This window comes from Alligator mississippiensis, chromosome 4 (genome assembly GCF_030867095.1).
Source record: "Alligator mississippiensis isolate rAllMis1 chromosome 4, rAllMis1, whole genome shotgun sequence".
NCBI classification, from domain to species: Eukaryota; Metazoa; Chordata; order Crocodylia; family Alligatoridae; genus Alligator; species Alligator mississippiensis.
The window spans coordinates 40241920-40265518 of NC_081827.1; the positions used below are offsets into that span (position 1 = coordinate 40241920).

At 41.6% G+C, this 23599-nt stretch overlaps 1 protein-coding gene across 7 annotated transcripts in view; it reads right to left on the bottom strand.

The window, feature by feature from the left end:
* PLXNB2 (plexin B2) overlaps window positions 1–23599 on the bottom strand; it is a 345929-nt gene that overhangs the window by 14437 nt on the left and 307893 nt on the right. For all 7 annotated transcript variants that reach the window (XM_014601042.3, XM_059725915.1, XM_019491747.2 and 4 more), the window contains 11 exons: window positions 19660–19887; window positions 19017–19193; window positions 18269–18408; window positions 16208–16308; window positions 12484–12713; window positions 11241–11422; window positions 10481–10547; window positions 10238–10384; window positions 6524–6680; window positions 5399–5499; window positions 4227–4311 (listed from right to left, as the gene is read on the bottom strand). In XM_014601042.3, coding sequence (XP_014456528.1) covers window positions 4227–4311; window positions 5399–5499; window positions 6524–6680; window positions 10238–10384; window positions 10481–10547; window positions 11241–11422; window positions 12484–12713; window positions 16208–16308; window positions 18269–18408; window positions 19017–19193; window positions 19660–19887 — 1615 coding nt within the window. The remainder of the gene's footprint in view (window positions 1–4226; window positions 4312–5398; window positions 5500–6523; window positions 6681–10237; window positions 10385–10480; window positions 10548–11240; window positions 11423–12483; window positions 12714–16207; window positions 16309–18268; window positions 18409–19016; window positions 19194–19659; window positions 19888–23599) is intronic.

Below are 23599 nucleotides of genomic sequence, written 5' to 3' on the forward strand. Positions count from 1 at the left end.
GTCCTCCTGCACTGGGTCCTGCCCATTGCGCCATGGTGGACCTGGGGGGAGGGTTGGACGACAGCAGGGCAAAGAGTCCAGAGCCCAAAGCAGGAAGCCTGCATCTGCCCCCACCCTGCACACAAAACTGGGAAGGGGCATTGCCCCCCATGGCCCCTGCCCCAGAAGCATGCACACCCATGGATCCAACCCACCTGTGGCTCTGCCCTGCTCCCTACCTGGTCCTGAAGCCACACATTCCCACCCTGGCCCTTGGCCCCAGGAACCACACTGGCTGGGCAGCGCCTTCAGCCCCAGTCTCTACCCCATTCCCTTCTTCACTATGGGGGCCTCAATCTGTCCTCTCTCCCATAGATTTACCTTCAGTGAGCTGCTTTCCACCAATACCTGGCTGTATTCCTGGCCATGTGCACATGTGTGTGTGCACAAATGTATTTGGTGCTCCCTGTCTACTGCTCCCCCATCCCCTTGCAAGCTGGAACTCTGCCAGCTTGCAATGGGAAATCTGCTATCTCCCACATGTCCACGGTGAATGGAAAACCTAGATCCCTGCACAATATTGGGAATCCAGGACAAATGCTGCCCCAGAGTCATTCAGCCCAGGACTGGAACTTGATGTTCACATTTTGGGTCTGTCCTGCCCAATTAGGGATGGATGGTCACCCTACTGTAGAAAGAAATTGGGATATGGTTTTATATTTGTTTTGCCATTATGATTTTCATTGCAAAAGTGTAAGTTAATATGACATACTTTTGTCATGTTCAAATTAAAGTGAGTAGGATACAGGATGTTTTATGCACACAGACCTTGTAATTCTCTGCCTGTCATCCAAGTGCGTGCGTGTCCATGTGAGTCTCTGGTCCTTTCTTATCCCTTTTTATGCAATAGAACGTTTTACAAATCACTGCCAATGCTGGCTGCTGCTTTGCCTTAGTTTTGTAACATTCTCTAACTTTCTAAAAACAAAGAAGTTTATTGGATATTTCTAAATGACCACAGGCACTAATGAAAATGGATTAGCCATTGCTACATAGTTTTCTACAGTCAGCCATTTTAATGTGGGAGAGAACATTGGGTATAAAGAAGATGGATGATGTAACACAAGTATTTGGGATCAAAAATTTCAGTCTTTGCAAAGGGACCAGCCGGCAAAGTCCTCTCTTGTACCAATGAATGTGATGTGTATCACTAAGTAGTTCATTCTGGAATGTGAAACATTTACTTTCAAAAAAGTCGCTTCATACCCAACACTGCTGGATGTAATGGTATAGTCAAAGAAGAAAGCTTGAGCTAGGACTCTCCACCAAATGAGAAATTGGAAGAAGGAGAAGCCAGGCCTCTAAAGGTTTAAACATAAACCTCTATTTCTCTGTATTTAAGAATTAAAAGTTTAACACACTGACCAGTATTTATCTTACTATTTCTGAAGGAGCTTCTAAGCACCATCAGAAAACAGTTAAGTAAAAGTCCCAAAGGGAAGAAAGTTAAACCTATCAATACATAGTTCTGCCTGCAAAGATTGCTTGGCTCACTCTCAATCCTAATAAAAATACATTAAAAATACGCCTGACAAGTTTTTATTAAATAGCAATGTATATCAAAGTCATCAGCTGTTAGGCATTACAGATCCCACTGAAAAAAAATAAATTTGTATTGTTTCCATTCTGTTTGACTGCATAGCACTTGAAAGCTCTTAACTCGATGTTCAGCAAATATATTAAACAGAATAAAACGGTTAGATGAAGCAGATGGTTTGGCATTCAATGACAGACACAGAAGCATTTCAAATATAAAGAAGGGTAAACTTGGCAATTATTGCCTAATAAATCTAACTGCCATGCCATGTACAATAAGGATTTAAGCTTACATAAAGTAAACATTTAATATACAAACTTAAGTGGGTTCTGGTCATGTAGGGAAGCAAGGAAATCAGTTGATACTACACTGGATTTTGATTTCGTCTCAAACTTACTGGAACATTTGGATCAGATTCAGAATGCTTGAAAGGAAAAGCATCACGTGCAAAGAAAATGGCAAACAACGAGCCATATTCTGAGTTAAGGGGAGGTAGCTAGTGCATTGCATTAGGTAGGACAGTCAAAATTAGCTTCATATAATAGCTGCATCAGGGATCTGGAAGCGAGTAAACATGGTAATGAAATTTCTTGGCAATACTGAATTAGAAGAAATTGCAAACTCAGACGACTAAGGAATAATAAAGATTGGATACAAAGAGATTAGAAATATGTGCAGAAAATAGCCAAGCAAGATCAACCTGGGAAACCAGAATAGCTAATGCACCCGGTAAAAAGTCATCTTATATGTATTCAGCAAGAGGGAAAACCAGGGAAGCAGTAATTCTGAAAGTGAGTAACAGTGCACAGGGACAGTGCAAGGCAACACTGGGCAGGGACTTAGATGAGTTTACAAAACTATATGGCTGCAAAAAAAGGTCAGCATAATTTTGGCTGCATATACAGATCATCATGCCACAAAGCATGGAAGTAATCAACTTCCTATATCTCCAATGCAGCATAACTGTAGTAAGTACTAGAAAATACATTTCCACAATGGTACTGAAAATTTGGATGAGTTCGGAGAATAGAACAAAAGGACATACAAAAAACTAAAACTCTTGGTTCCACAATGATACCTTTTATTAGACCAACTGGAAAATGGCAAGAAAACTGTCCTTTTCTGCAGGCTTTCGGGATCAAAGTCCCTTCGTCAGGCTCTGGGAAAAGTGTAGATGGTACAAGATGGTGAAAAGGCCCCATAGGTAGGAAATAAACTTTATTTTTGCACAAATAAAGTCTACTTCCTTCCTATGGGGACTTTTTATCATCTTGTACCATCTACACTTTTCCCAGAGCCTGGCGAAGGGACTTTGATCCCGAAAGCTTGCAGAAAAGGACAATTTTCTTGCCATTTTCCAGTTGGTCTAATAAAAGGTATCATTTTGGAACCAAGAGTTCTAGTTTTTTGTATGTCTTTTTGTCTCAGACCAACACGGCTACCAAGTACACCCCTGAAATAATAGAACAAAACAGTGAAGGGTTTGAAAGGACTGTTTTCTGAGGAAAAGTTAAATTAATAGCTTGATTAAATAGAGGGAGGAGGTGAAAAGTAGAACACAGAGACAATCAAAACTGTATCTACAAATATTGGAAGCCAGTAAACAATAAAGCTAGGGACAGAGATTACACAAACCAGTTTAAGTGATCAGAAATTGGTTTAAACCTGTAACAGAACAGCTGTTCAGTGCACATAAACCAGTTTGAGAATGACTAAAACTGGTTTGAGATAAACCTGGTTGAATGTAGTATCATAATTAACTGATTTGGCTCAAACCAGTTTATGCAATGTCTGTCCCAGACCCCTTGCTGGTTTAAGATAAACCAGACACCCCCGGCATCCCAGCATGCTCTTGGGCTGGGCAGGGCTATCTGCTCCGCAGCAGGGCTGGCCCCTCCCCTCTGCTCTCTAGTCAGAGCAGGGGCGGGGTGTGCCCAGACACTGGTCTGCCATGGCGCTTGTGGCAAATTTCTCTCTCTGTTCCTTCTCACCCCACCTCCCTCCTCTGGCAAATCCTATGGACTGCAGCTGCTGTTTGCCAGCCCTAGCCGTACCTCTGTGGCTTCCACCTCCCTTGGAAGCATATTTTGGCAACTTCTTGGCAACTTCTTTTGGCAACTTCTTTACAGTGAGGGTTGCCAAAATATGGAATACTCTTCTAAGGGAGGTGGTGCTGTCCCCTTCCTTGGAGGTATTTAAAAGGCAATTGGACAGACACCTGGCTGGGGTTGGACTCGATGGTCTTATAGGTCCCTTCCAACTCTAACATCTATGAACCTATGTTTCAGGGGCTGTGGCCCAGCTTAATAAAGTTCACTCAGGTAAACTTAATAAAGTAAACTTTTCCCAGTAGTTTGCCTGTATTGTCTCTTAATCCCATCACTCCTAGTATCACTATAAATTTCACTGTATACTTCCCCATCCTTAGGTGAAGGCGAAAGCCACATCACTTGAGGCTTTGGAACTGTAGTGAACAGAAACATTACAAAGTCTACAGTAGGTAAGAATCCTGGATTGGCATAATATTACCCTGTGGGAAATCTCATTTGATTTGAAGGCCTACACAGCTAAAGATCAGAAAAACAATGGCATTTGTTGCACTTTGGCTTGAATTCCTTGTGGGAGGATAGAGAATTCAAATGGTACTTACTTTCCCCTGGGACATCTTGCTGATTATCTTCTGGCTGCTGGGAAATGCCCATTTTTGACAAGATAAGGGTGGCACCATCACGAACCTTTGAGATGAAAAGGAAAGGGAAATTATTCCAGGTAACATTAACGTGGGAAGCGCGATGGAAACTTGCTGTAGGTGATGTGCAATGGAGACCAGAAGCACCTAAGCAGGTGCTTTTGGCTATCCACATATTTTCTTTCCCTTCTTAGTGGGGTCTGGACCTTTAGCAGCCTTGGCACTCTGAATGATCAGTGTCAACAAAGCCATGTAAAAGAAGGATTTTATTGGACTAGGTCTTTAATCCTTTCTCCCTTGCCCGTAAACTAGTTCAGGTATGACTCTCACTAGATAGAAGGCTCTCTCCAAGGTTGCTGGTAATGTAGAAAGCTTATGTGATACTTATAAAGTAGTTCAAAACTTTTTGTGTAGGCCGTTTTTACAGGAGTGGTTTTCACCATGAGCTGCCTGCCTGCTTCCTGTGAGAACATTTCTGCCTCTCCTAAGTGGCAGGACATCCAATATTATAAGGGCTAGGTAGTATAAAAAGAAAAAAAATACAAAGGATCAAAGGTTTTTGGATAAGATGATGAACATACTCTGAAATTCAAGGCAGACTGAACAAACACAACTTCAATACCCACCCTCTTGGTCCAATCAAAAATACTGATATTCATACATCCTATATAAACATGACATTTATATCATTTTTAAAACCTATCACTTGAGGGGATATGGCAAGGATTTGCCCAAGCTGGAAGATATAGTAAGCTGTTATTTTCTGTAAAAAATCATCTTTGTTCTACCACAAGGTCTGTGACTCTTAAAATACATGAATGAATCAACAGGGATGAGGCCGAACGAAGAAAACAGAGAGGAAGTTTCCAGAGTTGGAAGGGTAGGCAGGTGAAAAAAAAATTAGGTGCAAGAAAATCCTTGGACAGGTTTTTAAAAATTGAGGGGGCAATGTAGAACTAGACTGGATGGAAAGGAAGCAAATGAAAGTGCTCAAATTTTGTTATATGTTTTTAGTATTTTGGAGCCCTTAGCACAGGATAACAGATAACTTTCTCTGAAGGCAAATAGAGATTTTATTTATTGCTGATAAACAATTAACAGATGTGAACAACTGCTCTAAAATGCCTTCTTACATTATAGTGCTTCAGAGTATTGATACATTTCCATCTGCCGTCTCTTTGAGATGTTAAATCCAAATCTGAGAGGATCTGTGCCGTAGAACCTGGACGCCACTCTATAGAACAATTAAAATGAGAGGAAGAAAGAGAGGTTTTATCCATGTGAAACTAAAACAGAACAATAAATATACCAGTAGTGTGTTCATTTTTGAGGAGCCACTGAGGCATCACACACTATTAAGAGAAAAATCATGGTTTAAGACATTCCAGCTTGTGTGTCATATCCTGTTTTCTTCCTCATGTCATATTACAAAACTCTTCATGAACTTGTTTTAATTTCTATTTATTTTCCACAAAGTTGAAATCTCTTGTTTTGGTCACAGCAATTATGAGCTGCATAAATTCCTATGATATCCAAACCAGACAGGATTACAACTTCCTGCGAAACATGCAAAAACTATTTGCTTGCAAAAACACACTGATGCTTTTTGGGAGAAAAATAACAAACCACATCCCCTTAAATTATGACATCAGTGGAAATGTTTCAAACCTACTTTATAGAGAGGTTATTAAGGGATCAATAAGTTGTAAATACTAAGGTCAATATTTTTGGAAGAAATGAGTTATTTTGAAAGTCTTAACCTTTAAATGTCCAAACAGAAACTCTTCCTAAGTGACTGACTCTCAGAAGCTGTAGGCTCAATGCTTTCTAAAAATAAACACCCTTTCAAGATGGCCTGTTTGGAACTCAAAAATTACCAAATACATGACTAGCTCATTCTTAAATAGTGTCATGACTCTCTCACATTAAATTATTATTATTTTGTCATTATCATGCTAGTTAGTAATAAACATTAAATACTTCATAGTTTCTGGCAGGCATTAGGATGTATTGATAGATAACAACATGCTTTTTGTGTATTTATGATACCAGGCTCAAAAATCTAACAATGACAGCTAATTTTATGGTACTCTTCCTTAGGATACAGGAAATACCAGAAGTTCTGGTTCAAAGTTGTATCCAACAGTATTTTCATTTTGAAATGTAATGAATTGCTTTTCTTGCACAAACTGGAAATATCAAAACATCAAATGACTATTGTACCTGGTATAACTACAGCAACAGAAACAGCTACCTACCAAGAACAACACTGTCAGCTTTTGGCCACTGTGAACATGGCAGATTTCGATAGACTTGGTCTATAATTTTTTCCTTTACTTGAGAAATAGTATCACAGTTCAACACTTTCACAGGTGTAGGATCAGTGCCTCCATCTTGTACGAACACATTTACTGTCTGTAAAAGAAAGAAAATATGTATATTTATTAAAAAGAAGATTATGATGTAACATTTGAATCTCTGTTTTTCTGTATGATTTGAATCCAGATAGTGTCTAAAGTTCACTCTGCAATCTCATAACTGCACAGCAACCTACATTTGCAGTGGGAAGACAGATTATCCCCAGGGTTCTACACTGTTATTTAACCTACAATTTCAGATTCTAGTCCATTCTTTCCTTTATGACACAACAGAAAAGGCGCAGAATTAAGTTCTCCATTTTTTTTATATCTATTATGCCATGATAGTCTTGGGAATTTACTTAAGACAAGCTTTAAAATAGTTGGATCCTCCACTAAATGTGTGACAGATAGGTAACCTGATGAATTCAGCTTGGTACCCAAAGAGGAGACAATCTGTTATTTCTTTGACACAATAACTCTCACATGACAACAAAAGGGAATCTCTTGGAAGGTGCAACACTTCTAAAGCTACTAGACTTATGAGAGACTGATGGACCCAAGGAGAAACATCTTGAAAAAAGGGCAGGGACCACAACCTTCACCTAAATGGAAGGGACCTACCCTCTAAGGGTCAGCAGGGTGCAAAATCTTGGAGTCCTCATAGACTTTATGCTGTTCTGTGATAGCATAGATACCTTGATACCTCTTATTTCTCAATTGACTGACGGGTAGCTTAAGCACCTTAGTTCTCAGATATGGTTGTGATCACTGCAGCAGGGCACTAAGGTGCCTGCTACTGAGAGAGCCGGGAAGACTCCTCAGGTGCCGGTTGCTGAGGCCACTAGAGGGAGCTAATGATCCGCACCTGCCTAGCCAGCTGACAAGAAGGGGCAGGGCCTGGCTCCTATATAAACCACAGGCAGGAGGCTGGACGGCAGTTCCCTACCAGCAGCCAACGAGAAAGGAGCTTCCTGCAAGAAAAGAGAAGAGAAGCCAGATGCCGAAGCAGCGTCTGTCACTGCGGTGGGATGGAGCACCCCCGGTAGGCTTGAGCCCAGTTATAGCTGGGCGGCACATGTTTATGTTGTAGCCAAGAGGCTTGTGTTTGGGTTTGCTATTTGTTACACCGGTGGTTTGGGTGTGGCTATCAGGTGATGGAGGAGGCCTCACAGGGGACTCACAGCGGTGTGGGGACCCCAGTGCCAGTGAGGGCGCAGCATTCAGGGTGCACAGACCCCAGCCCCTAGAGAGGGGCAGTTGAGAAGCCCCAGAGAAAGGGGCATTGCTGAGAAGCCCCAGTGTGGGCGTGGTGAGCCCCGGAGAAGGGGGCAGCATCGTGGTGAGCCCCAGAGAGAGGGCGGCCTTCCTGAGAAGGCCCCGGAGAGAGGGCACGGAGAGAGAGAGAGAGAGAGAGAGAGAGGGGACTGCGGAGAGCCTGAGCACCAGAGAGGGCGTGGAGACAGAAAGAGACAGAACAACATCCGTGACATCTGCGAGGCTTGGGGCGTGGTATTGGGGTGGTAGGAGCCATGCACAGCCCATAAGGCTAGAGTACAGAGGTAACAGGACAACCATGGACCAGAAGGTGAAAGGCAGCCGCCCTATAATATATATAGAAGATCAAAGTCGTGGCAGGCGAGAATTGGAGGGTGCCAGTCGGCAACGAGACACAGTAAAGGAGGCGACAGGGGAGAGCACGGGGACCCTGACATCCCTCCTGTTACAATCATTACAAACCCACATGTAGTCAAGATACATAGGCTGCTATGAAAATCTAAGCCTCAGTGATTCTGTTACAGATCAGCATTATTTTTACATACTTAAGAAACTGAGCTGTGATGCAGTCAAATTAAACCTGATTGTATTGTCCCTAGACAGAACTTACAAGTTAATCATGATATTTCTTCCTTTCCCTATTTACTTTGTTAATTATACATGATTTTGCTGTCAGTTCAGTATGCAGTGTGACAGTGCAACAACTGATGCATAACATATCCAGCTCTTAAACAAAAATAATTGTACAAGGGATAAGTACCGTGTACAGTACATTTCCATCATCTCTTAGTTTCAGGCAAGGTACACAAATTAAATTTTCCATTAATCTACCCAAGGCCATGAGTGATCCCGTAAGGGCTTATAAAAATTCAGACACAGTGTGGCACAACTAGCACAAGAATATTTTTAAACAAGAAAGGCAGGAATATTATCTCAATATTTCACAGGAATATAGATGTTCTACAAAAAATTACATGTGGCTTTATTATAAATGTAATTAGTGAATGTAGTGAAATCTGGAATGAATCCCTCTAATGTTCACAATGAATATCTGAGTATTTTATTTGGCTCAGATTTGACTACATTCAGAAATCATAACTTTTTTGATATTACATTCAAAGATCTTATTACAGCCATCCATTTATGAGTTAAAATATACTGCTTAACTTAGAAGAATTATTGCTGGAAGTCTCAAATTTTATGTGCAATCTTGCTCATTATGCATAAGAGAAAATAAGCAACATTGTATAATCATTGAGGGGTTAGTTGTTGTATTATGTGGCTCAGACAAACATGAAAGCTCTCATAACACCAAAAATATACATTTTAAAATATATATTTCTACCTTCATCTAATTCACCCTAAGCTGGGGAGTCAAATATATGATGCATGGGCAAGATTCAGAGCACAGAGTCTCTGTCTATCCCAATGGCCTATAGGAAGGCAACAGAAGTTGGGTCATTTGGCCCCAATGCACAGAGCCACTAGCAGTGAGACAAGTTCATAGCTGCTAGGTCCCACATTTTTGCTGTCCCTGTACAGCCCCTGGCAGACTCTGCAATCCCCCCACTGCCAGTGGATCCCGCATGGCTGCTGCCGCCAATGGTGGACACTGCTACAGCCCTCATGCCCTAGACTGCAAGGAGGTCCTCCATCCAGATCTGGCTGGGGGCCCCGGGTGAGTCTGACACACCTCCCCCTAGGTACACTCTGCTTACAGCACCTGTATGAGAGAAATTTCTTAAGCAAGCTTCTTACACTGTCCCTCCCACCCAAATCCCTTTAGAATATATAAAAAGGGTGTTTTTAGCCAACATTTCATAAAAGATGTGCCAATGTCTCTCTCAGTCAGATACTAATGGAAATGGCTGTTAGCATGTCAATAAAAAGTAAGAGCAATCGCATCACAGAATGACTTCTAAGGCAAAAAAAGAGTCCCGTGCTGCTCTTAGAAGGATACACAGTATACACAGCATGTTTCAAGTGGCCAAAACAGGAGACCTCAATAGCAGATTACAAAACTGTCCACACAAACCAGTACCCTGATTCAGACTGCTAAAGTGCTGTTCATTCCTGTTTCACTACTGACACTGGTGCAAGTCAGGAGCAACTCCTCTGAAGTCAGTGAAATTAAATCAACATAATATTGTCATGTGAAAGAAATTGACCCTGAAGAAGCTCAGATCCAGGGACTTGCTTTAACTAATCTATGCAGATCATTGCTGATCACCTGTATTTGAGCTCCCTGAGCTCTTAAAGAATGTGTTATAATCTTAGTGTACCACATTTTGGAGGATTCTATGTAATTAAAAGATTTTGAGCCAATGTGCTGCTTACCAGCTGTGTGTACTCTACATCATCTCCCAGTAACCCAGTGTCATTCAAGGTATACTTGGCTTTCTTTAGCACAGCATCCACTGGGCCTTTTTCCACCTGATGTTTAATAGCCTTGAACAATTTATAAAGAGGTTCTCCTGCATTGTCCTGTTTAAAAAAAAATTAGAAAGGGAAGATATAATCAATGCCATGTACTTAATCATTAAAAAAAGAAGAATGTTTGCAACAGATTTTAACCCTTACCTTCAGATATTGGTATAAACAAATAGACATCCAGTTAGACAACATCCTCTCTACAACAGTTTCTGACCTAAAAAACAAGTATATTAAAAATGTTTACTGACAAAGTATTGTTTTTTTTAAATGGTGCCTGAAATAAAATATTTGTATTCACTTAGCAGCAGGCGTTGTCCTAATACAATGATTTCCCCATAGGTTCTTGAAAGCGTGTGCTCACTTTAGATAAGTGCTTGCTACCATTCATCATTCTTAGATACTTTCAGCTCATTACTTTTATTGAACAGCCACATCTTTTATTCAAAATAATGTGTGTGTCCATGTTGGAAGAAGAGGTGCCAGAAAAATCTATAGGTACTGGAGGAAAAAATTCTCACTATAAATGCAGAGCAAATCCTAGAAGTGTATATAGGAGTAAGGGGTATGGAAACCTGCACAGGCTGGAGATGCCAAAGCAAACAGTTTCATAGTATTCATTACATTGACAATGTGGTGTAAATACTATATAATTTAGTGTCAATTAGATCAAAAATACAAAGAGTCTAGTACTATATTTATTATCAGTTTTTCAATAACCTGCCATAGTTACTTGTTCTTTTAAAAAGTGACTCCTATTTACCTCCTTTTCCTGATTTACAATCATTATGATTTCTATGAACAATATTTATCTGGACATCTACATAACACAGAAATAAATACCACACTGCAAATAAAATAACGTTACAAAAAAACAGGAGTTCAGAAAACAAGATGGAAGTATTCAAACCTTCTTAGCATCAGCTTTGGATTTTTGGCCACAACATACTGCTCCATCAGCTCTAAGAACAATGTTCTCATGATGTCAGTATAATATTCTAGCTTTCCATGTAAGGCAACAGTCAGCAGGGATGCAAAATACACTTTTGCTCGGGCAGAGAACTCCCTCTGGTTCTCCAGTGTGTGAATAAACTAAAATGGAAAACAGATTTAGCACCAAGTCTGATGTGACAAACTTCAAAAACAGTGTAAAGCTTATCTAAACTCTGTCTATGCAGAATAAAATGGCCTTAATCATCTTATCACAACCTGAATAACAAAACTAAAACTTTCAAAACATCAGATGAATTACTGATGAATAAATACTGCCTACACCTGTTTGAACACACTGTCCGAAGGCTAGTAGGATTAACCTCACTTATGTTTTTAATGTCTTCACTAAAATAGGAAGGTTATATATAATGAAGCATATTTTCATTAAAAAAAACGAATTTGTTTAAAAAAATTCCACAAAAGGTAGTCAGCTAAATACGTACATTTTAAGACTTTAACACACTCCCTTTGTTGGTTAGAACACACAACTAGTTGAGCACTGAGGCCACACTTTAAGAAAAGTATCTACAGTTAGGAACTTACTTCCATATTTAGGCACCTCAGGCTCCTACAGCTTTGCAGGGAGCCTGCTCCAACGTGCCGGAAATCCAGCATGTCGGAGTAGATTTGATTAATCGAGTCTGCTGAAGCGCAGAAATTAATGTGTTCCGGTAGACTCTAGTGCCACATGTATCAGTGTCCCCACACTGAAAAATGGCAGTGGGGCGCTTTGAACTACAGCTTGCTCAATGAGCTTTAGTTCAAAGTGCCCCGCTGCCGTGTTTCAGCATGGGGATGCTGATACACATGGTGCTTGAGCACTTCTAATTAGCATGGCTCGCTAATAAAAGCGCCCGCCCCCCCCTGGCTCCCGGCTCCCGGAGCACGTGTAAAAATGCCCCTAATGACCAGCCGCATGTTTAGGAATACTACCAACTCTTGGGGTACAGATGTTAATCCAGCAGACTAATTGACAGGCCACTTCTTTAGGTGCCTGAATAAGGACCTGAGAGTCTAACTGTAAGCACCTATTTTTGACAGTTTGGGTTCAGTTTTGCTTACAAATGCTTCTCTCCTCATCTACACACTTAAAAAAAAAAAAAATCCTTTTTGTTTGAAGTACCAGGTGCCTTCCAAGTGACCTCTCCTTCAATACTCACATTGATGAGGAATGATTTGCTATTAAGCAGATTGGAAAACTGATTCAGAGCTTGCTCCATAGTTTGTCGTCTAGCCTCTGGAATGTCCAGTTTCCCAGTAATCATTACATCTTTCTCACCATCTTTTGAGGGCAAGAAGAAGACTCTGTCTGTGTATGTTTTATAGTCCAACACAGGAATTCCAGCTTCATTGATGTCATTTGTCTGATCTTCCATCTCAATCATTAGATCTAGAACACACAGTATTTCTAGATTTAGCATATATTTTAGAAAAACTAGCACCTTTTGCTCCCATGAGAACATTTTGTAATAGAAACATAGAAATCGAACATTCAAAATCCTTTTCTCTTGCCCATTCACTCCATATTTTTCTTCACCATACTGAGTTGTTGAAGCTGGATCCCTAAAACCCACAGTCTCTTCTCAGCTGATCCTGGTGTGACACTAACACAACACTTTTTTGTTTTTTTGCAGTAAAGACTTGTTTTTGTTGTGTTACCAGAATGCCTAGGCAGAGTGGAGCCTCTACTGATTACTGAGACCCCTACATACCAGTTATCACCACCACAAACACTTCTCTTACTGCAGATTATAGGGTAGGGCTAGGATTCAGGGAGACCTCAACAAATTGGAGATTGGACCAAAAGAAATTTCATGAGGTTCAATAAGATCAAGTGCAGAGTCCTGCACTTAGGACGGAACAATCCATGCTATGTTATAGGCTGGGGACTGATGGGCTAAGCAGCAGCTCTGGGGTTACAATGGACAAGAAGCTGGATACGAGTCAACAGTGTGCCCTTGTTGCCAAGAAGGCTAATGGCATACTGTGCTGCATTGGTAGGAGTGTTGCCAGTAGCTCAGGGGAAGTGATTATTCCCCTCTATTTGGTACTGGTGAGGCCGCATCTGGAGTACTGTGTTCAGTTTTGGGCTTTCCACTACAGAAAGGACGTAGACAAATTGGAGAGAGTCTAGCAGAGGGCAATGGAAATAGATAGGCTTGCACATGACTTCTGAGGAGAGGCTGAAAGAACTGGGCTTATTTGGTCTAGAGAAGAGAACACTGAAAGGGGATTTAACTGCAGCCTTCAACTACCTGAAGGGTGGTTCCAAAGAGGACGGAGCTAGACTGTTCTCAGTGGTGGCAGGTGACAGAACAAGAAGCAATGGTCTCAAGTTGCAGCAAGGGAAGGTTAAGTTAGATACAGTACTAGGAAACACTCTCTCACTAAGAGGGCAGAATCTCCATCCTTGGAAGTTTTTGAGACCTGGTTAGACAAAGCCTTGGCTAGGATAATCTAATTGGGGATGGTCCTGTTTTGAGCAGGGGTTCGGACTAGATGACCTCCTGAGGTCCCTTCCAACACTAATTTTCTATGATTCTATAATGTTATAAGTAGAGGATCATGACTTTTTTTTTTATATGATCAGCAGGAATTAAGTGCTGGAATTTATGAAGGGAATGTTTCTTAAATCCCAAACCAGAGTTATAAAATAATAGCAAAGGGGAAAAAGAAATAATAGCTACATTTCCTTTTTGTATACATTTTCTATTGCTGTCATACCTTGTCATTGTGAAAGTTCCTATTTAAATTTTTTGATGACGGCTGAAGTAGTGAGACACAATGCACATAAAACATAATCTTTTAATTGCGAGGAAGGCAGGAAGAAAGCAGGTTAGATAGTTCATTGAATTTGATGAATACACTTTGTAGGACTCAAACTTTCAAGTTCTCAACAGAGAAAGCAATAGTGAGGTCACCTTTTGGACTCGTTATTTCAGCTGGATGCTTTCCTGTTGCCCAATACTGCTGATTGACTAGGATATCATGTTAATTAATATAATGGCCTATTGTCTCAGCTATTTTTATTGTCCGCATCGTTTATCTTAGTTTTCTGATTCTGTAATGCACAGCCAGCACCCAGGGAGTAGCATCTCCTGGTTTCCAGCTTCATTATGTTATTCTGCACCTCCAATAATAGAATAGAAAATGTAGACTGGGGAGGAAGAACTAAGTCAGACTCCTCTTCCTTTTGCTATTAGCCACATTTGATACAAATCTAGACACTATTGTCATTTCACTGCCTCACTCAGTCAACTAGGCCTACATGAATTTGATGAGCTAGATTCTCTCTCACAGTTGCAATTTGCACCCTCTGAGCCCAGAGAAACAGCTGTGCTGGAGGAGGAGGAGATGCAAGCCCAGAATACAGCACACAACAGTAGCCGACTGCTCCTGCCTCCCTTCCATGTGGTGAACTGGCAGAAGCCAGGCAGTGTCGCATTCCAAAAACTAGTATGAGAAACTGAAAGCAGGAAAGCAAAGGGATTACACACATCAGCTGATGAGGGAGACTAATAACATGAAATGACTCTAAACTGGACCCTGGAACAGATCCCCTTCCCCCTGTCCCCACACTTTTCTTAGTGGGGGTTAGAGTTGAGTCCCTTAACCCATATCAGTTCTACAGAGATTTTGTCCTGGGTTGGGTCCAAAATTGGAATAAGCGACATTTATAACTGTGACTTGAGCAACATGAGAAAAAGTATTCTGGTAAGATTTCATGACAAATCCCAGGACAAGAGCAGCTTTTGTGTGATCTCCACTACAACAGAAACCTCCTGTGATTATCTGTCATATTAGTTCCAAACCCTAACCCTGAGTCAGTCTTAAACCTGAATCCCTAAACAGAATCCAAATTCAGATTCAACTACCACTTTTTCAGCTTTTCCCTCTTAAACACAAGTTATGAGACAAAGATTTTTGTGGATAATATCTTTTACTGGATCAACTGCATAGTTGGGAGAGATTTAGACAAGCTTTTGGATACAACATACTCAGGAATTTCTCAAGTCCCCTGTAGAAGGGTAATTTGTGCCAGAAAGTTTATCTAAATCTCTCCCAACCATGGTATTAGTTCAAAAAATGTTAACACTCACAGTAATCCTTGCTTCTTGCATATTAACAATGTCACTCCAACACTATTTAATAACAAATTGTTTTGGTTTTTTTTTTAGGAAATAAAGTATTTTCATCATGACAGCATGAAGTGCATTTCAAGTAAGGTTAAGGCTGCTTAAGCTAACATTTTCAAACTTGGGTACCTATCTTAAGCTCCCAAGTGGCCCAATATTAACAACTGCTGAACCTCCAGAACTCAGGCTATTTCCCCCTCAGGTGATACCTCTTTATGTATAATAAATAATGAACCAGCTCTTCAAATCAGGGTTCCTTATTTTCCATTATAAATAAATAATTGGTTGATTTTGTTTGGATTTTCCCGGATTTAAGGCTATTTCCACCTCTCCTCTTTTACTCATTGGCCACTAATTAATATGCTTTCTGGCTTTGCTAATACCTTATCAGCAAGCTAAATATAAATTAGTTGCATATTACTGAGTACCTAATTGTTCATTTCCACTTTGGCTTCGCATTACTATTATTAATACTTAGTTTCCATTTCCTAGTTACTGATTAATTCCTTGCACTTCCCTCACCTTAAAAAAGCTGACAGTTTCCTTCAATAACCTTCACTCTCCATTTTATTTTATTTATGACTTTCATAAGGAATAGTCAGCAGAATATGTAATGTATGTCAATGTCTAAAATCCAGAATAGTTATATCTGCTTGCAATTATTCCCAGAAGACAGTTTTAGTGCAGTAGCTTCAGCCATCTTATGATTTCTCTTGAGGGACCACAAGAAATCAAATATCAATCATACCTGTAAATTCTTTTTTGCACCGGTCTCTGACACTTTCTTCCAAGCCTTCAAGCTGTGACTTAATTTTTTCATATTCCCGTTCTGCTTGTTGGCTTTTTCGTCTTTAAGGAATAGAGGCAAGATTTTGAGAAGTTATGGAATGTATAAGCAAATCATTTGACAATGCATTGAAAGGGAAGCCTAAGGGATCACTGAAAGAATGGTGACCTAATCTTCAGTTGGTGGACATATCAAACTAGCATCATAGTGGACCTTTCTTATTTACTTCCGGAGAGGATCTGGTCCAGTGAATTTTTATTTAATAAATTTAATCTATAAGGGTTTGTAATCACATTTTCGAAATAAAAACTTCATGTGTAAGCTGGCTGGAGAGTTCAATAAATGCCCTTCAGCCTATTCCACATTGGCTGCAGAGCCATGATTAAGACTGTACAAGCCCGGGATAGTGACACAGCAAGTTACAGGAGATCCAACAGAACGTCCGGTTTGTATAAGCACAGATACTATTAAGAATGTATCTCAGTTGCAGATTTGCACTGTTAGAGTGAAACCACACTGTGCTGAGCACCAGCTTAAGGCCTCTAACCCTAACTACTAACTCTCTGTAAAGATGAGGGCATGTGAACCTGCTAGAGTATATACAGACACAACTAACAGTTATATGGGACTATTTCTTGCAGCTTTTATTTCAAAGGGTGCTGATTCTCCAGTCAGATGCATGGAGAAAGGCACCCTTTAAAGCAAAACCCACAGCCAGCAGCAGTGTGGTTTATCTTTAGTTCAGCAGCTATGAACTAAGGGTGCCTGTACAAGAACGTGAAGGCTGCTCCGACATGCTGTGATTACAGTGTGTTGGAGCAGATTCGATTAATTGAGTCTGCTGCAGTGTGGCAATTGCCGCGCTCTAGCAGCTTCCCACATCTCATGCATCAGTTTCCCTGCACTTTAAAATGATGATGGGGCGCTTGAACTAAAGCTTGTTGAATGGGCTTTAGTTCACGCACCCCTGCTGCCACATTGAAGTGTGGGGATGCTGATACACAAGATGCTGCAGCACTTAAATTAGCGTCACCCCTGGCCACCCCCAGAGCACATGTAAAAGCACTGCCCCCCCCTGCCCATGCAGAGCATGTGTTAAAGTGCCCCAAGAAGTTTGTGAACCACTTGGATACAAACAATCCAGGTTCCTCTATACCAGTGGTTCTCAACCTTTTTTGTACCAGGACCCATTTGTAAACGTTCCTGGCCAATTTCGACCCAGTGCCTCTCACTCCCGCCCCTCAGCTTCCTACCCCCAGCTCCCCCAGTGCGTGAGGCAGGGGGTGGGTGTGTGGGTAAAGGGGGCCCCCAAAGCATCTCTAAGCAGCCCCTTGCAGGCTGGAACTTTTCCAGCCTGCACCGGAAAGCCACGGTTTCCCACATTTTTCTTCTTTAAAGGAGAATCCATTTTTAAAGTTTGTTCACGACACCTTCATATATTCTTGCAACCCACTTTTGGGTCGCAACCAATGGATTGAGAAACACTGCTCTATACCACTATATACTATATAAGACCTCAATATAGGTCTAAAGATTTACAGACTTTACAGTGTCCTTCTACAAAGGATGAATTTTACCATTAAACATGAGATCTGCATGTGGGTAAAACTTGCCTTCGGTTCAGAGTGTCTTTTCAGGCAGATACAACCAGAACTAAGGAATGTTGAGTATTAAGTACGCAGACCAGGCAATACTATCCCTTGCGTGAGGCATGCCCAGCTGCAATTCCAAGTGAATATGTTTGCAACTTATTCTTTAACTGTGCACTTGGAAAGCCAGGGCCAATTTATTTGGGCTTCTAATAGATTGAGAGGATCCTGGGTGGACTGACAGAACAGAATTTGGTGTAGGCTGAGGGAACTGGAGCAAACGTTTTCCAGCTACAACTAGCACTCTTAAAATTTTATGTGTATTAAAGTGATCAAACCCATTTCTTTTTTCAGATAGGAACAGTCTGCTTTTGTGCACTGCCTTTGGAGCTTTGGGACATCAGTACCATCTGATTATAAAAGAACATCTTACCTGTAACAGTAGATGGAGATGCCAATAATAAGTAGCATAGGAAAAATTACTGCTGGCAAAATCAGGCTCAGTGGTACATCGCTTGCACGTGTGTCATATTCCACCCTGCCTAGGATCCATTCTCTTAGACCAAATCTCACCTAGATAATTAAACACACACAAACTAGCCTCAAAAATGTACCAGTAGGCGATTAATTTATCAGCACCGTCCTCTAATTTTCAAGAAATCTTTATAAACTAAAGAATTCCTAGACCAGGCTGCAAAATATGTAGAAAAGAATTTGGAACCTATTTTCTATTTGGGCACATGTAGAAATTAATAGAGCTGTTTATAAATAGCAATTTATTCTAGGAGATAATGATCCTTATTACACAGAAGAGAAAACACCAGATCACTACCTATTAGAATATATATTATTAGAATACTGCTGGGCTATCATGGGACTAGTCATGGCAGGAAAACATGGCATCTAACTTGAATTGTTCATAGGACTGGCTTCCTTAGTAAAGAAGAGATAAAATTGGCAGTCAGGCCCTCTGTTTACAAATAATTCCTTATCTGCAACAGGCAAAAATTTAGATGTGGAGAGAACTGCAAGATAGTTTAACAAACATGTTAGGATATAAAGAATATACCTGTGGAGGAAGGAACACAGGAAGTGATTTTATCATAGTAACTCAAACACAATATGCCCATCTCTCTTAATCCACATATTATCAAAGACATCATGTAGAAAAGGTAACATACACTGAACTCAGGAAGGTTATTGACTGTATCCCTTTTCTGCCTTTTCTTTGGTTGAGGTTGCACTTCTGGTGGTATACAATACAAGTCCTTTTCAGTTAGTGTTTTTATGTTGCAGGGTTCCTCACCGACAAATGCTTGAGCCTCATCTATTGTCATGGCTTTGTTCAGATTACTACCCTAGACAGAAAATATAATGCAAAGGCATAGGTATTTCAGACTCCTATGTGAAAAACAGTTCACAAGTTATAAGTTCACTGTGAAGAGAAGTTGTAATTCTGATGTTAAGGTGAAAGAGAAGGGCAGGAAAAAAGAGGTAACTGCCCCCTAACATTTTTCAGCATTGAAAAAGAAATCTGTCCATTACATGGAAACATATTAATGAAACTCAATTTGTACTTCCAATCTCAAGCAGCAGAGGGTAGCATGAGGAAATCCAAAGGATATTAAAAAGGGATAAGATATTTCTGAGAAGGAAAAAGATGTCTCAGCTGGTGCTCACTATCCGACACTAGAAAATGTGCCAGCCATAGCATCAACCAGCTATCAACAGTAGGCTAAGTTTTCAGGATAAAAGGAAAACATACTATATATTATGAATTATTATAATGATGAAGCAGATGATTGCTATGCTTAACTGGCTTACCTTTGCGTGAATAAGATTGTTGACTTGTTTTCTAATGCCATCTGTAAAGTTTTCAAATGTTGGATCCGCAACATATGAAAAGGGTAAGTTGTCAATTTTTACAACCAAATCATAGCCATCCATTTTTATAACTGTAGTAATGTTATAGTTTTCTGGATCTTCTATGATTGGTAGAGAAGAGAAGACTATTGTGGTTTCATTGATTCTGGTGACAAGATCTCCTTTAAACTATAAAACAAAGCACATTTGGAGGTTTGATTAGACAGCACCTACAAAATAGATCACAGTCTGAACGATGTTTTCTCCATCACAAAGTAAATAACAGAAGAAGTATCACATAGTTTTGATGAAAATGAACCATTGCTCCGGTCTAATCTAATGAGTTACATGCAAAATGAAATCTGAGGTTTTAACACTCCTCAAACTGAGGGGAAAATAGCAATATCTGACCTTTGTGGTTTAGAACCAGTTTAGTATGGAATAAAATTTATAAACACATAACTGGAAGAGCATATCTCCTTAGCCCTAACCCAGACTACCTATTGCAACCTTGGTCACTTCATTTATCTTTGTTATAATTTATCTGTACTGTAAGAGCATCTTCAGGATTGGAAAGATTTCTGAATAAAATGCATAAGCCTCCAAATATCTAGTTACTTTAACTGTTAGCATATTTTATCTCTGACCTCTAATACCCTACTGCTAAGAATAAGTGTTTTCATGACATTCCATTAAAAAAATACATGCATCTAATAATATATATGATTTTTAAACACTAACATTATAACACATACATATACCCATACCTATCTACACACACACACTACATACTGCACATCTCTCCATCTGATGCATCAGGTGTTCCCAGACACATTTGAATAATATAGTTATCAAATGGTTTACTTTAGGATTTCTCTTCATTCAATTATTAATACATAACATCATGAAGAAAATTGGCACCTATTTTGTTGATTTCCACAAGAAAGCCTGCAAATCTTTCGTATGGGTGTGGTGAAGTGGGTTTCACTCAGGCTAGCACTGTCACTGGCCTCCCACCTGCCTCTGTGCACGTCGCCCACCTGTCTCGCCTGCCACACCTTGTTGGAAATTAATAAGTTGTTAAATAAGGCGGGAGGCTGCCCATTTTTCTTTGCACCCCGATATTAGGGGGGGTGTCCTCGGCTCCGTTCCACCCCTACACCGTGGCCCAAGCCTTGCAGATGGCATCTCAAGCAGTTGGTTAGAACCTCGCCTTCACCCTATTAGCTGTGGCCCCCAAGCATGGGGACCTTTGGCTTACACAAGCCCTGGCCCCATCTCAGGCCCAGTCGGGATCCCAAGCTCCCTTGCTCAAAATGGGTGTGCCTTTCGGTGGGCCCCTGGCCCTTCAACCCTTAGGTCTTAGCCCCAGCATGGACACGTCAAGTCCCTCAGCAGGGTCTTCCCCTCCTGCCTGCATTATTGGAGTGGGGTTCCCCTTATTCCCAGCTGAGGTGCTCCAGAGAGTATGCCTGGCTCTCCGGGGTCTCTCACCTACTGGCTCAGGTGCTTCCCCAGAGCTTACTTGGCCTTTACTCCTTCCTTTGATCTTACAAAGCACACAACGTGACTGGTGTTCCAGGGTCTCACTCCCCCCAGAGCAGCAGGTCATTGTGCTCAGCCTTAGATGTTATTTCTATCCACCACAAGGTGAGGGCTGGGGTTAAGGCGCCCCTACTCACCTTTCACCAGGGTGATAACTGGCCTGGCATTTCCTGGGGGCTCCCGCACTACTGGGAACCCCACCAGGCCACCCATTCCTGGCAGTGTGCAGTTTTAGGTCATGCCCAGGACCAGGAGCCTCCTGACCATCCTCTACAGCTCCTCCCGTACCTCCAGGATGATACTCGCGGCCTTGCAGCCAGGCAATGTTGTTGCCTGGCCTTCCAGTAGCAAAATGCCCTGTTTACATGGGCAGCCCTGGATCCCAAATGGCTGCCCTCATCAGGCACCTGCTGGCTGCTAGCTTCAGGCCCTTAAAGTGGCAGGCACCAACAGTGCCCTGCCACAGTGGGGTAAGCAAATGAATTCACACCACACCGAGCATATTTTTGGTATGACCATAATATGAATAAATCAAAATAAAGTGATATAAAACCCTAAAACAGCAATGCCCAACCTTTTGGCTTCGCAGGCTGGATGAATAGTGCAGGGTCAGTCTGTAGGTTGGATTCCCTGCAGGGATGTTGCATGGTGTCAGTCCACAGGTGTGGTCCAGTGTCCCCAGATCTGACCAAATGCCTGACTGGCCCCATGCATCTGTATCTGGCTGTGCACTGATCCATGAGCAGGGCTGCATTATTTGGCCCACTGGGGTCCCCACATGTTGGTAGTGGGAGACTGGCAATTAATGTTACTACCATTCTCCTGCTGCCAAATTTCTGCCACTATGAGGAGCCCCACTGGCCAGATGACATGGCTTCACAGACTGGATTTAGCCTGTGGGCCAGAAGTTCATCTTCACTGACTTAAAAGAAACCAAACAGGTTGGTATATCAGACACATAATCTACTTTACAGAACCTAGAGTCTTGGAGTTTTTATTAGACCTGCTATAATTTCTTGCATAGAATATGCCCTGGAATATATACACATCTTATTTTTCAGTGGTAGAATGAAGAAAAAAAGATTTTTCCAGTTAAGGTTGCATAGAGCAGGAACAGAGCTTAATCCACAGCTCACTCACTCTCCCTTTCCTGCTTAACTGAAAAGCTGAAACCCTAGTAGCTGCTGAAGATTCATCTATGTGGGTGAATATATGATTTTGAAAAAAGCTAAACAATCTCCAGGGCTGTGAAACAGGAAGGGAGAAACCAGGAGCAAGTAAGGTTAGCTTGATTAATGGAACATCAAGACCATCTGTGAGGGGTGTTGGTTGTGGGAATGTGTGTGGGTGGATGGGTGGTTTGTGGGATTGTGGTTGGGTATGAGCTTTGTGGCGGGGGGGAGAGTGTGCGTGGGCTGGGGGGTGGGTGGGAGGGGAGCTGTGTGCATGAGTGTGAGAGTGTCTGGTTTGAAGGCATGAGCCAGTGTGCTGGGCTGGCTCTGTGCTGCCACATGCAGCACCCCTGCCCCCTGAAGCCGCGCACCATTGGGAGGCTCTGCTTGCTGTAGGCCATGAGCACCCTGAGGTCCTGCTGCTGCCGCTGGTGGTGGCTGTGCTCCCCACAACCTCTCTCCCCCCACAACCTCTCTCATCCACAACCACCAGCAAACCCCTTCCCCCACAAACCCCACACCCACCCACCCACCCACCCAGCCTCCTACCCAGTCCAATGGCGTGTGGTATCTGAAAGCCCACCTCCCATCAGCTTTCAGAGAGGCAGCTGCTGGCTGGTAATAATTGTTTTTTCGAGGGGTCCCACAGGCCGGACAGAATGGCCTGATGGGCTGCATCTGGCCTGCAGGCTGTATTTTGCCTGCCCCTGCCCTAGCAGCTAAAAGAACACAGAGGAGAGCAGAGTCTGGTGGGCTCCAGGGAGGAGTGGTTTGTGATCAGGAGGCAGACTAGATCCTAAATAAGCTTGCTGCTAGGAAGGGACCAGCGCTGAAAAGTCTCTCCTTTCCTAGAGAAAAGCAAAAGGTTTTGTTTTGCTCATTTGTTTGTTCATAGCAAGGATTATTGTTTTGCATTAAGAGGACTGACTGATGGGTTCCTGAGAGTTTAAAGCCAGCCTATAGAACATCAAGCACACCAACATGCTTACAAAGTGCTCCAGAGATGTCCCTCCTTTTTTTAAACATTTCTTTGGCTATGTACTTCTGTATCCTCACTGTTTGAAGCACTTCAAAGAACACCTATGCCCATAGCCTAAAAAATGTTTGCAATTCTACTTTCTAAAGTTCTAAAGGAATATGACAGAGATTTGGATTTATTAAAGGTCATTAAATAGTCGCAGGTC